The 14376-nt window shown below is 42.8% G+C and overlaps 2 protein-coding genes across 2 annotated transcripts; one reads left to right on the forward strand and one right to left on the reverse strand.

The window, feature by feature from the left end:
- Positions 1–93: 93 nt before the first annotated feature.
- Positions 94–6843, reverse strand: mffb (mitochondrial fission factor b). Its single transcript, XM_080503976.1, has 7 exons — positions 6710–6843; positions 5276–5497; positions 4952–5130; positions 3481–3572; positions 3185–3355; positions 1719–1794; positions 94–1601 (listed from the first exon to the last, which is right to left on the reverse strand). Exons 2-7 carry the CDS (start codon positions 5490–5492, stop codon positions 1470–1472), a joined length of 867 nt encoding a protein of 288 aa, XP_080360102.1. The 5' UTR covers positions 5493–5497; positions 6710–6843; the 3' UTR covers positions 94–1469.
- A 1624-nt stretch (positions 6844–8467) lies between these two features.
- stk25b (serine/threonine kinase 25b) lies at positions 8468–14027 on the forward strand. The gene is made up of 11 exons (XM_080504122.1): positions 8468–8863; positions 9530–9760; positions 9919–9975; positions 10123–10231; positions 11365–11522; positions 11666–11851; positions 12119–12264; positions 12477–12582; positions 12687–12758; positions 13470–13606; positions 13696–14027. Exons 1-11 carry the CDS (start codon positions 8834–8836, stop codon positions 13733–13735), a joined length of 1272 nt encoding a protein of 423 aa, XP_080360248.1. The 5' UTR covers positions 8468–8833; the 3' UTR covers positions 13736–14027.
- Positions 14028–14376: the final 349 nt, after the last annotated feature.

The raw sequence follows: 14376 nt of genomic DNA on the forward strand, positions 1-14376 counted from the left end.
GGAAGCATCCTCTCTGTGCAGATGACCCGACTGACCAGCAGGGGTCAGCAACGCGCACAAAAAAAGCAAAGCGCTCCGGAGAAATGAGCAGTTTATTACAGCAAAACTTATTTACAATGGGTGAACTCATATATTACAAAGTGACTTAAAACTCCAGCTTTAAGTGATCGCGTCGGTACACTGGCAAACAGAAAACAGCCACTGCATGATATACATACGCATTATTCATTATTCAAAAATAATGACACGGGGTTTTTCGTCTATTACACACATTGGCTTGAAGCCTTTAGAGTAAGATGTATGAAAACGTGTAGTCCATGCTTTGTAATCTGGTAGGTAGTTCTTGAGTATGAACAGCAGGATAAAACGGCATCATTTCACAAATAAATAACCTTTCCTATCCGGACAATTGTGTGACCATGTCATTATGCCTTGAGGAGAATCCCGTAACAATGGACCCTTCCAAGAGGTACAAAAAAAAAAAAAAAAAATACCATAAAGGACAAAATGTTTTCACATGTTAATCCAGTTCAAGAAACAAATGTTTAGGGTAAAAGGAGAGCACACAAAGCATCCAGGGGACAAAGTTATGGCATTTATAGTTTTCTCAGTTTGACACTTAAGAACGATAGTTTCTGACCAGACCGATGAGCCTCGACTTCAAACAGACATACGTACGTCACGTCAGAGATTTGGTCCCATCCAAACCGCTCCTACTTTGGTCTGCATTCCCAAAACATAAGTCACTGAAGACGAATCTCGTTCGCCTAAATATCAGATTAACTTTTTCATTTAGCTATTCCCGACCAATAAAGGAAAGCATCAGTAACATCAGAATTGTTCAGACTGAAAAGATGTAACCAGTAGCGTAGTATCCAGTTCTTTGACCAAAATGCCAACATTATGAGTCAGTGCTAATAGTTTTAGCCACCCAGGCAATGCATTGACAATATTGTGAAAAGTTGAAAGAGAGAAACAACTCAGGCCTCTAACACCGATTCAAACTAAATATTTGATCGATATTGTGGCTTATTTTGATCCAATAAGCTTGTTAACGTAACAAAACAAACCACATAATTAATTTTCAGCTGTCTAATCCATGCCAAGCTCCGGCATTGCAGAGTGTGAAAATTACAAATCATTTTTAATAAAAAAGGAACTGTCCCAATCTGTCCACAACTGCAACAGCAAGGTTTTTAGCAGAGAGAAGCCCACAAGATTTTTCTTAAGAAAATAATAATACAGGCTTAACCTGCAGCTGTGGTCACAAGTTTTCTCTCAAGCTTAAGTATGAAATTCTTCAACTGGGTGTCGTCATTGAATTTGAAAAAACAAAGTGGAGGGTTGTGACTAAATATTTAACAAAATGCTTTGTTTTGTCAAAAAAAACCAAATAATTCATGGTTACACCTTTTAACAAGGACTCGCTTCAGGTTCGAGTGTTTTGGGAAACACGGTCGTGGTCCGATTTAGCGCCGAAACCAGATCCAGGTGTTGACCAGCCAGAACGCCACAGTAGCAGAATACAGGAGCATCTCTCGCTTGGCACGTTCTTTGTTTTCTTCCTCCAGCAGCTGCAGGCGACGGTTCAGCTTCACAATCTGAAAATCAACACGCGAGTGAATGTCCAGCTTCGAAAGGTAAACGTGTAAACACGCGACACGGGCGTGTCTATGGGGGCCAGAAGTATTATTGAATGTGGAACATGAACACGTTACCTGTCGTCGCAGTGAGGAGGCGTCTACTAATCCACACTCGTCAATGCTCATATCCAGCGACAGGTCCAGATGTGTCCTGCGCAAGTAAATCCACCTTCAGTCACATTTGGGAGACGTCCGGAACAGATAATAAATCGTACTTTTTGTGCGTTCAAAGTTTCATGGATGCTTGAGCTTATTCCAGTTGACTTCAGGTGAAAGGTAAAAGGACACTCATCCAACAAAGAAACCGACAAATTAGTTGCACATTCCCACTTATAATCAGTTCAGTATCAGTGGTTCGCCTGCCCAGTTAAGCACAGGAAGACCTGGGGTCCACAAGCTGCAGCTCTAGAGCCCCATATGGCTCTTCAGCCCCCCGGGAGTCACTCCCCCTGACATTTTCAGAGAAGGATTTGTAAGTAAAGAATTTGCTTACATCTGTATGTTATTGACATACCACACAGAAGAAGAAGAAAAAAAGTTTGATCTTGGCTAACAAAGTAAAACTGCTAAAGCTAGAATTGCCAAAAAGAGCATAAAATAGCTCAAACTACCAAAAAACAAAAAATACAGTAAAAATGGTTAAACTAAAATAATAAAAATTGATAATACATAGATTTCAGGAAAAAGGAAAAAAGAAGAAAAAGAAGCTAAAACTGCTTTAACCATGAGGAAATGCAGTGGCGATAAATAGTTATAGCAAAAGCGGCTAAAATAGTAAAGATGCACAAAATATCTAAATTGAGAAAATAGGAAAAGAAAATCCCTAAAAATGGCAACAAGAGCAAAAATTTTTATGTCTCAATTGTACCTTTGACGCTTAATGAATGCAACCTATGTTTTTGATTTGTAGAAGCAATCTGGCCTTCATCACAGCCTTATGTGGACTATTAGTCACTGGACCACTTCACGTCGCCCATAGCGCCACCTGCTGGAAACACAAAGTTGGTTCTACATAACCTGTACATGCTCTGATCAGACTCTCACCACGTTGCCACACATGGACAGTCTCAGTCCCACAAATAGCGAGTTCCTGTTCAAGCCTGCTCGCAGCTTTAATATGATTTGTACTTTGGATATTTTACAGTGTTCACTATGTCATGATGAAACAGGTCAACGATACACTGCGCAAACTTCTTTAATCTCTTTTCATTGTGAAAGGAGTTGAGATTTGTGAAATCCCCGAAGTGAACCTCTATTTGTTCATGTTGAACTGTTGAGCCCAGAGAGGTAGAAAAACTCATTTGGGTGTCATCGGCACAGAAACTGAATGAAACAGTGTCCTGGTCTGTTTTGGGTTTTTTTTTTAATTCACAGATTAACACAAACATTAGGCTTTTCCTATTTTCAAGTCGTATTCTCGTCACGGATTTTTTGATAGCATCTATTACCGGTTCATGGACAACACTGCCAGGATGGAATTTCATAGTACACAGGAATTTGTGAACTTTTGAGAATTCACACGCAAACTCAAGTCAATTCACCTGCGGTGGCTGTCATCCAGCATTTCCAGGACCTGCTGGTACGCGCGGCGAGTCGTGGCCTGGATGTAAGACAGGAAGCCAGCGGCTGTGTACAGGTTGATGTTGGCGTCCTCGGGGGAGCAGAGGGGGGGACACAGGCGGACGGGAGGCACAGAGGGGGAGGGACTCACACTGGAGGAAAGATGGCGGGGGGGGGGGGGGGGGGGGAATTATTAGCAAAGGGAATCATTTGGGTTTTGTTTTGCCATTAACAAGAGTGAAATCATCAAAAAAAAGAAGATGAAGCAGTGTTTTACCTTATTTCACTTCTGGTCATTTGACTGCTGTGACGTCCAGCAATGTGCTCGCTGGCGCTGCGTTCCCTCCGGGACCGAACGTTAAAGTTGCCCTGTCATTAAGAGACAAAAACAAAACAAAAAGGACTACATGACTTACATGTTCAAGGTTATCACACCGTTAGTTGACGGCACATTAGAATTAGATCAGTCGGTCACTGGAAGTTTTCCCAACCAGATAAAAAACAAGTCGACAGTGATGACCCCCAGATTATGTCGTCAATTTTACGTCAATCTGACTGAATTCCTTCTGTCTGTCTGCTGGACTAATCAATTAAAACTGCGACACCAAAGACACATTCTCCTTGTTCAGATGTGATTAGAACAGACAGGAATGTGCTTAAGAGCAGCGCCGTCTTTTGCATCTGCCATTTTTTCCTCAAAACTGCACATGTAAAGCACCATATGGCAACGTTACATAATGTATGATCCCTACGGCAGGAAGTGATGTGTCGTACCATTTACATGAAACACTGACGTGGTCAGAAACAAATACTTTAATCGAATCAGCAAAACTCCGATGACTATGATTGTTCGTGTAACATCAGACACTGTCAGTATCTTCGATTTTCAACAAATATTATTGGAACCTAATTTAAAGGGAATAAAATGTTGAGAGTTATACTTAAATGTTCCTAAATAGGTTGATTATAATCCCACAGATTAATACGTTCCAACAAGTTCAATAACAAATCAATGTTTTCACCCCCCCAAAAAAAATCTAAATTTAACAATAAAAAGTCAAAATAGCATTCTAGATATTTAGGATTTTACATCTGTAAACAAAGCTTCAATAGTTGTATAATTTGAGCGCTTGTCCATGGACTTACAGCAGCCACAGTCCAAGAAAAAAAGTTTCACCTTGAAATTACCACTTAAGATTCAGATCCATTGTCATTGTCATCATGCAAACATGAAAGAAAGATTCCTCCGATCTTGAAGACAATAAAATCAAGTAAAATACAGAATAAGATGCTATTGAGGAATAGAAAATTAGGACAAAGACAGTAAACGTACAGTACAAAGATAGCATTGTGTAGCACACTGCACAGTAAACTATAAAGATGGAGAACGTTTTGTGTGTAAAATAAGAGGTGTTCTCAGCTTATATAACTAAATACTGCCTTCATCCCTGTAACTCTAGTGGAGCCACTTCAATATCTGAACAGAGGAATTCGATTGTGAGGCAAGCATGAGCCACTGCGTAACTCTATTGTCCACGAAAGTGTAAAGAACTGAGAAGTACATTTACTTATTAGCTTTAATAGAGAGGAAGGGAGCACAAGGCAACGCGATACCCATGGAGCATTGGCCTGGAGTGTTTAAAGGATTTACGAGAATCCTTGCAGCTCAGGTCACCAACTGTCGGAGAATTACAATAAAAAAAAAGAAGAACAGAAAAGAAAAGAAGCAAGCCCTTGAATTCACCTACCGTTTGACTGGGATTGCTTTGCGAGTCGGCAGTTTGTTCCGTTTCCAGGGAGTCCAGGGGCTGCTCTGTGAGGGTGAGAACCCGTGGAGGGGCCTTCATGGCCAGGAGATCCACGGGAGGAATGGACTGGATTAAATCCAGGTCTCTGGGACGAGTGAAGCGAGGGTCCCCGTCTTCACCTGCACACAAATATGAGGAAGAAATCAACAATGGGAACAAAGGACACACAAACTTTTTTTCTTTTTTTTTTTTGAATTTGGGATGATTTGTGAAGCCTTAAACATGAAAATGTGACCCCCCGACAAGCATCCATGTTGTCCTCACCTGCAACCACGATCCGCTCAGGAACGTGCATCAGAGTTGTGTGACGAAGCAGGGGGTCCTGCAGTGGCATGGCGGCTTGGTCTCTCTCCGGGGCCACTTTGAGGGTCTCGGGGATTCGCATGCGCTGGCTTATGCCCTCGGTGTATTCCAGCTCATAATGAATGCGGTTTATCTCGGCCACCTCTGCAGGAGGGGAGGCGAACGTTGGCCCACTCATCCAGCCTGCAAGCGCATCAAAACCGACAGAAGCGGAACACAACGTATAAATACGACACAAAAAGACTTCACAGACAAAGGGTGAAACTGTACGTGTATGTCGTGGTGCTGCATTTGAGAATTCAATGGAAATCTCAAAGAGGCACAGCGATCATTTACTTTTCCGAGAATATGCAAATGCATCAAATTTGAGAAGATTACAGACTGATTTTTGAGGCACAGGATTCATTAAAACCACTTGTCAGCTGTTCCAGAAAAATCCTACGTGGACAAAGACAAAGGTAACTTTTTCAAAACGCTGCCAATTTTTCACTGCTTCACGTGACTGATTAGAAACCTTTCGCAAATGCACTATCACATTGGACCAGATGATGTTACAGCATGAAGCTTTGAGCTACAAAAACAGAAAAATTGAACTAAAAAAAAAGAAAAGTGAACCATTTTCAGGTTTTACTGAGTATTAGTAGAGCAAATTCACATGTGAATTTACTTTTAGGGAGAGATTGAAAAACACATCGGCTGCAACGTATTCACTGCATCAGTCAGGGGTTATTACTATCAAACGTTCCTTTTCAGTTTCGTATCCTTGCATTGTAGATGCAGTTACACCCTCAACTGGTACAAAACACATCGCATCAACAGTTCAAATTAACATGTTTGAATTGTTTTGTTTTAGTGACATGATGTGCCACATTAAGTAAAGATGTTTTTAGGTAAATAAGGTGGGGAGTGCCCCATTATCTGTCTGAGCAACGGCTCCAAAAATCATGCATGTATGATCCCCCCAGTACTGGTGGATATTGTATTTACATTTGATCCTCGTTAACTCGCTCAGCAAAAAGCACAGCCTGAAACATGGACGGGTATAAAAAAAGAAGAAGAAGAAGAAGGCAGGTACAGGAACCATCATGACGCGTGCACGAGAAAAGGCTAATAATAAATAATGCATTCACAATATCACTTCGCCTTATCCTGCATGGCATTACATAACATTGACATGAGGTGTAGCTGTTGCTAACACACCACTTCAATGTCACTGAATAAAACCATGTAAGACGCCATGTCTGCCCGTGTGTTAGTGAGCTCGTGCACAGCTCGTGTTAGTGTACCTCGGACACGCGCTTTGATGTTATCTGCATGCAGCGCGTTAGCTTAGCGCTGCTACACCTCGTTATGTGCAGAAACAGACAGGCTGAGCGGGGCTGAAGCGACACTTACCGTCACGGGTGTAGTAGCGAGGTTTAGAATGACATGACGCGCTGTTCGTTCGGAGATAAAGAAAGCCTGAACCGGGACCGACAACAACGGCCAGCACCGACAGTCACGCCGCCTCCAGTCACAGTACGAGCGGGGAGAGGGGAGTCGTCGACAGCCGCCCGTTGGGGCCGCTGGGGCGGAGCTTAAGAGGCAGACCGACAAATCCGCGAACCGCCTCTGCAGGTGGCTGCTGGGTTATAAAACGAGCGTACACACCCTCGACAGCAGCCTGTTATATAAAAAGAAAATCAATTAGTATTTGTATTATCATATCTATCTATCTATCTATCTATCTATCTATCTATCTATCTATCTATCTATCTATCTATCTATCTATCTATCTATCTATCTATCTATCTATCACGCTCTCTCGCGCTGTGTGTGTGTGTCTGTGTGTGTGTGTGTGTGTGTGTGTGTGTGTGTGTGTGTGGGGGGGGGGTGTGTGTGCGTGTGTGCGTGTGTGTGTGTGTGTGAGAGAGAGAGAGAGAGAGAGAGAGAGAGAGAGAGAGAATTACACATACTTGCAAGAATCTACATGCTCAAAAGTATTCATCATGTAAATATTGATATCTAGTGCAACATGAAACTTGCAGGTTTCATCATCAACAAGGTACATAACAAGTGTTGGGGCCAGTGCAGATTGGTTTGTGGGCTTTTCGAATGAGTCCTTCACTTCTCCGGAGTGTCTGTGGTTAAACTACAAGGTGATGTATGTAGGTCTTCGCTATACTATAAGAATTATTTGTTATGATTTCTAAGATTCCTCAATTTATAATGTATACACCATAATCCAGTTGTCCCACAAGGATCAGGCTCAAATTATAGAAATAGATTGATAACTTTATTTTTTAAGAAATGCTTTCATCACTTTACTCTAATTCATACACTCTTGCCACTATCACTCGATCTGTGTGACCAATGTCGCGCCCTCGACCCCAGCCGACCGTGGGTGAAAGGCAGGATACACAACAAACAGGCTGCCAGTCCATTAGAGGCCAGCACAGACAATCACACACTCTTACTAACCCCTATGATCATTTTAGAGACAAAGAATCATCTAGTACACGTCTTTGAACAATAGGAGGAAACTTGACAAACTATGCATGCATAGATCTTGCCAACTCCACACAAAAAAAGGTTACAAAACCTGAAAATGCAGCAGGGACGTCCCCACTGTGAGGTTAGACTATTTCACAATCCTTCACACGTCTACACAAAAGTAATAAGAGCACAGAAAAATTCTGAAATATGCTGATTTGTTAGCAGATAAAGTCAGACAAAAATGACGCTGACCTCCTTCGATCTGATGAGGTGCCTCTTCTTCTTCTTGATTTTTGAGAAACATTGGATTAGAAAGGCACTGAATGCTACACTTCCACATGAACTCGATAATGATTCGGGTGTTTGTGCTTTTTGTGGTAAATATAGAATACGATTGGGTTTTCATGAGACCTTTCAATATTATTGCGTAATCATTGTTGATAATAACAAAAATACAAAACAAGTGAGAACTTTATGTACATGCGTGTCTCATAAATAGCTATGCGTGTTTAGTTTCCAAAATTTTACACCACTATTCCCATTGTGAGGCTTTATTTTATTCAAAAGAATGTAGATCGTGAAGCGACAGAATGAGGCATACAATTCCCAGAATTCCACCGGGTTCAGCGACTAGGTGTACACTGCGCATGCGCCGTCGGTCTGGGCCATTATTTTGTCCCCCTCAAGCTTCAAATGAACAACAGGCTAAGCGCTCCTTGAAATGAATTAAATATTAATTCGCCGGGAGAGCATTTTTCCCCCTTCCTGCCTACAACCTCCGACACACATGGAGCCCGCGGGCCTGTAGCCGGTCGTGTCGCCGGGCTGTTCGGTCCTCCGGTGGACTTGGAGGCCGAAAACAGTTTGCGCGGAGTGACAGCCCGTTAAAAGCAGCCGCAGACTGGGTGTTTATCTGGCTGGCTAGCCACCTAGCTAGCTTCCTAGACAGCTACGAGGGGAGGGAGAAACCCGGAGGATCGTCTGACAACTTTCGGGAAGAGACGGTGCTGTGGCTGTCCCGGTCCCGTCCGATCCACCGGGGGGATGGCACACCTTCGAGACATGCAGAACCAGGTACACAAATCCTCTTTTCGTCTGAGAGAGCCCCCCACCAGCGTGACTGTCAGGCTTTCTATGAATAGGTGGGTGGTGGTCTGAGCCGTCAGTGGCAGCGGTGAAGCCACATAGACAAAAGATGGTTTCATCTATGTCTCTTCTTATTTGGTAGATCTTCTTCAGTACGTTTTGATAACAATCGGTAAATGTTCCCGAATCGTACAGCTACACGTTGGAAGGGAGATGGACGCCACATGGACATACAGAATGTTTTATTGTGTCTTTTCCTTTCAATGCATTTTTCCTTTCTTGTCAATAGAAGCAGTGGGCTTGACGTGTCCTATTTACATCGTACAAACTGTTCAGGTCATTTAGGTCTGGGACTAAAATAGATCAACACTGAGGCAGATAAGAAAGGTTAATCATCCGTCATATTTTCCTATATCTGGTATGTTGACGTATTCAAAAAAAAAAAAAAAAGCCTATAACTAATATTCTTACCAGGTCTCATTAACCCTGCATCCGTTTCCTTGAAACTCAGATTTGTCATCAGCACATAGCTTTTGTGATGTTCACATACACAGCGAGAGACACCCGCCCAAACATTCAAAGCAAACTATTAGTGCTGCCATAGTAATTACACGGCTACAGCTACTGTGTTTCTCTTTGTTGGTGCTGAACCAGAATACCAGGTTGGATCCTGAAGAGTACTTCACCAAGCAGGAGCGGATTGGAAAAGGTTCCTTTGGTGAGGTCTATAAAGGAATCAACAACCGCACCAAAGAGGTGGTTGCGATTAAGATCATAGACCTGGAGGAGGCCGAGGACGAGATAGAAGATATTCAACAGGAGATCACAGTGTTGAGCCAATGTGACAGTCCTTTCGTCACAAAGTATTATGGATCATACCTGAAGGTGAGATATTAACCACAAATATCATGCGTACGACACACACACTGCCCAACTCCACTTTCCAACACGCACACGCTTGAGGACACAAACACATAATGCAGTGCTCTATAGGCCGGTCGGGCTTTAATTTGTCTTTCATCAAGTACATTTTTTGCCTTCAGGGGACCAAGCTTTGGATTATCATGGAGTATTTAGGCGGAGGATCTGCTCTCGATCTGGTAAGAAGATTTCTATTTTTACGCGGCTTACACAGTTTAAAAATATTTTATCGTGACGTTTGTTTACAATGAAGAAGGCAAACTGACATACTCTTTGCGTCTCCTTAATTTCCCTGTCTATATTTCTCTGAACTCTTCTCATTTCAGCTCCGCCCCGGGCCTCTAGAAGAGACCTACATTGCGACTATACTGAGGGAAATACTGAAGGGGCTGGAATATCTGCACTCTGAAAGGAAGATTCACAGAGATATAAAAGGTAATCAACACTTTCGTAAAGCATTGATGACACAGCGGAGAGCTACTCCATGTGACATGATCACATTTTTTAGCTTTTCAAGTGATTGTTTTATGGCTAAGCAGCTTATATCAAACCATTTATCACCTCGTATGTGTTTTTCTGACACAAACTCAGACAGGAGCATACTTGTACTTTCAGACTATTTAGCCGTAGCGTGGTGTTTTGAATTTGGCGCAAATATGATGAAAGAGACCAGATGCTGTGCAGACTATCACCGCGACACGCTAACAAGCCGTGTATGTTGTTTATTGACACCATGTGGGAGCGCGAAGTCTCACATCATCATGGCAATGTTGATTTGATGTACTTTGACATATTCCCGCCGTTCCTGCTATAAACAATGATGATGGTGTCGATTGATTTTCTCAGTTGTCCAGGTCAGAGGTCCCTCAAAACAGCTGATCTGTGCTCGTATGTAACGATAATGATACTTACAATGATAAAAGTGTAAAAACAATGTCAAAGAAAACTTTATCGCTGCGATCAATGAAACACATCACTGCCAATTCGAGAACAAAGCTCGACGATCGCAGCGTAATTTCTAAATAATTAGCATTAGCTTCAACTACATGCTGCTCGTTTTTTTTTTGTTTGTTTTTTTTCTCAAGCTGTGTGTGTTATCGGCTGCATACATCCTGCGATGTGTCGTGTTTAAATACCGGTAACAGGACGCGGATACAGGCGTGGCCCGTACACCTTTACATCCAGCTTACTATCCAATGTGTCTTCAGCCTCGTCTTCCCAGCAGATCTTCTGAATCACCTGCTGCTTTTTCTTTTTTTTTTTTTTTTAACTCCAGTTGCCTTTGCTCTCATGCTCCAGTTCTGGCTTTTCCTGCCATAGAGCGTCTTCAGCGTTTTAAAGCCTTTTGAGCTATAAAGTCAAGGAGTCGGCTTGTTTTTCTCTATATGATCACTAAGTAACTGAGTGCACCGGACTGTGGACTCGCTCACAGACCGTATCCTACGTGTTGACGTTGTCTCTTGCAATGAATTCCAGGTTATTATTATCCCACAAATAGAAGTGGATCACACATGAAAATCTTCTTCTCCTCCTCCTCCACCTCCTCCTTCTCCTTCTCCTCCTTCCAGCTGCCAATGTGCTCTTGTCAGAGCAGGGCGATGTGAAGCTGGCAGATTTCGGGGTGGCGGGACAGCTGACGGACACACAGATTAAGAGAAACACATTTGTCGGCACGCCATTCTGGATGGCTCCAGAAGTCATCAAGCAGTCGGCCTACGACTTCAAGGTGAGACCAGACATGTTTGTGTTTTTCGATGTTTCTTAGCAGCAGATTCAAAGTTTGGTTCTTTACCGAAGCAACGGCAACAAAAAGGTCTGTCTCTATAAAAGGTGAACTTCATTTCCCACATATTTTCTTCTCCCTCTCAGGCTGATATCTGGTCCCTGGGAATCACCGCCATAGAGTTGGCCAAAGGGGAGCCCCCAAACTCTGATCTCCACCCAATGAGAGTCCTCTTCCTTATTCCAAAAAACACCCCACCGACATTGGAAGGCTCGTACAGCAAACCTTTTAAAGAGTTTGTGGAGGCCTGCCTTAATAAAGATCCTCGTTTTGTGAGTAAAGCTCCGTCACAGCGTCCTCCTGCAAGAATTGTAGCAGAATCTAAATCTAAATCACACGTGCAGAGTCGGAAGTGTGAAATGTGAGCACTTATCCAACCAAATGTTTCGGGGTTGGATTAGCTTGTTCACTTCTCATAATAATTCGTTTGTTTTTCCCCTTCATTATTTATTGACAAACCCACTGCCCTTCTCTCACCTCTAAGTCTGAGACCACAAACCGATTGTCGATTTTTTTTCCGTTCTCCCTCGCCGCTTCAGAGGCCGACAGCCAAAGAGCTGCTCAAGCACAAGTTCATCACGCGCTACACCAAGAAGACGGCGTATCTGACGGAGCTGATCGATCGCTACCGCCGCTGGAAGTCGGAGGGACACGGAGAGGAGTCCAGCTCTGATGACTCAGATATGTTAGTCTCCGAAACGCCTTGATTTGGTTCATTTTCATTTGTTTTTTGTTTTTATTATTCATTTGCACAGGTTTCCAGACATCTCGTAGAAATGACAACCTGATTAAATTATTGTCTCACGGAAACAGGGTTTTCTTTCTGGTACAACTTTTTTTTCTTGAATTCTTTTTTACCAATTCACTTCGTTGTTGTTGTCGTCGTTGCCCCTTCAGGGATGCTGACGGTGACGTGGACACGTGCCCCATGTGGACCTTCCCCACAGTCAGACCCACCACGATACATAAATTACAGAAGGGCTACACACACACAGATTCCGAGGTGACACTCGCTCCGTGCATGCAACAGTGTCAGCGTGTCAAATCTTTTGGTTTTACTCTTCTGGAAAACGGTTTTTTTTTTTTCTTCTTCTTCTTCCTTTACAGACGGGAGACTCTGTAAAAAGGCAACCCAAGTCTCAGTGTTTGTCTGCTTTGGTCACGCCCATCTTCAGAGAGGTGAGTCTCCGACACTAGTATTTCATTGCTCTCACTCTTCATTTAGCCTTTCTTTACACACGTCTGCTGCCTGGTTATAAACCTGCAGACTTGAATCATCTGGTAAACAAAGCTATAATATTTGGACTTTGTTGGCCTTTATGATTGTGTCTGTCGAGATGTTGCAGGAGACAGCTTTGACATCGCCGTCTTTCATATGTAGGTCAGTTCTCACGAGAGTCCCATGTAGGCCAAACACTTTTTTTACATTTTTTTTTTTTTTAAACAATCTGAATATAGCACTACAACTCACTATGTCAATACAAACAATGCATCTTAAAAAAAAAAAAAAGTACAGATATGTTTATCTGGACTTATGTTTAACCTGATGTTATAGGTTTTACTTGTTTTGTAAATAGATAGTTTCATAAATGAATCTATATACTGTGATGGACTTCTCGTCTCACCAAGGTGTCTTCTGGCTTTTCACTGAATGCAAGTAGCTCGGAGTGAAGCAATTATAGACTATACTATATAAACTACATGAATCAATGAGGCATGAATTCAGAGAATAGAGAGAGAAACAAAACCCAACAGATAACCCGCTGCAAATGACAACAAATATAGATTCAATTTATCGGTTTATGATCAAAATGACGAATGCAAATGTCCCATCAAAGTTGCCGCTGTTGCTTCACGCTTCCCCTGGTTTGATTCCTCTTTCACCACCAGCTGAAGGAGAAGCGGCGGGCGAGTGGCGGCGGCGTGGGAGCGATCGAGGAGCTGGAAAACGCCTTCAACCTGGCCGAGGAGTCGTGTCCAGGCATCTCCGACCGCCTCGTCACGCACATGATGGAGAGAGTGTGCAGGTGATCGCACCACCCTGACACGTCAAACAAATGAACCTGCTCTCGTCCAACACTCGGCCAACCTGCTGTCTGTCGCATCCTTCTTTCAGGTTTTCTCTAAACGGTAACACCACCCCGTCTTCACGGTGAAACCCCAGCTGGATTTAACTTGATCCCGTCCCCTGTCGTCCTTTTTTTTTTTTTTTTTTCCCTGTCTCACGGACCCACCCAGCTCCTCAGACAAGGACCACAGATGAACAAACCCGCCCTCCTCCTCCTCCTCCTCCAGCCCCTTCATACCGTCGTGCCCCTCTTAGTGCTGTCCCCGAAGAGATCTTTTAACTAGTTATAATTAAATATTTTTACAGTTTTTTCTTTAAAGATCGGAGAGTATTTAAGACAATAAAGCCATGACATGTAGAGCGTTGTGTATACCTGTTAGAGTGAGATGAAAACAACTATAATAAAGTCTATGGAAAATGTCTGGGTGCCTTCAAGTGTATTGATTTGTGTTTATATTTCCTCATGCTGAACAAGCCACCGGACCATCACCGGATTCAAACGGATAAACTCCACACACCTATGGCCATACTTACTGTCAACATTCAGCCTTCAACAACTTTTATGGACTGTGGGAGGAAACCGGAGAGGAATCCCTTGCAATGCATGGGGAGAACACGCAAACCGCATGCATGTCTTAATAGGTGGATGTGATTTCATTTTGGCTTTGTATTAAATATAAAAGTCAGGGTTTTGGATAAAGAAACTCACAGAAATAGAGCATGAGGCTT

The sequence above is a fragment of the Blennius ocellaris genome, assembly GCF_963422515.1.
Source record: "Blennius ocellaris genome assembly, chromosome: 10".
NCBI lineage: Eukaryota > Metazoa > Chordata > Actinopteri > Blenniiformes > Blenniidae > Blennius > Blennius ocellaris.

Excerpts from the sequence above, each read along its gene's own strand:
- mffb (XM_080503976.1), bottom strand. The coding sequence starts at position 5,492 with ATGAGTGGGCCAACGTTCGCCTCCCCTCCTGCAGAGGTGGCCGAGATA. Across the intron at positions 3,356-3,480 it reads ATGACCAGAAGTGAAATAAG|TGTGAGTCCCTCCCCCTCTG; the intron begins GTAAAACACTGC and ends TCTTTCCTCCAG. Across the intron at positions 1,602-1,718 it reads CCTCCTCACTGCGACGACAG|ATTGTGAAGCTGAACCGTCG; the intron begins GTAACGTGTTCA and ends GTTGATTTTCAG.
- stk25b (XM_080504122.1), top strand. The coding sequence starts at position 8,834 with ATGGCACACCTTCGAGACATGCAGAACCAG. Across the intron at positions 12,265-12,476 it reads AGCTCTGATGACTCAGATAT|GGATGCTGACGGTGACGTGG; the intron begins GTTAGTCTCCGA and ends TTGCCCCTTCAG. Across the intron at positions 13,607-13,695 it reads ATGATGGAGAGAGTGTGCAG|GTTTTCTCTAAACGGTAACA; the intron begins GTGATCGCACCA and ends TCCTTCTTTCAG.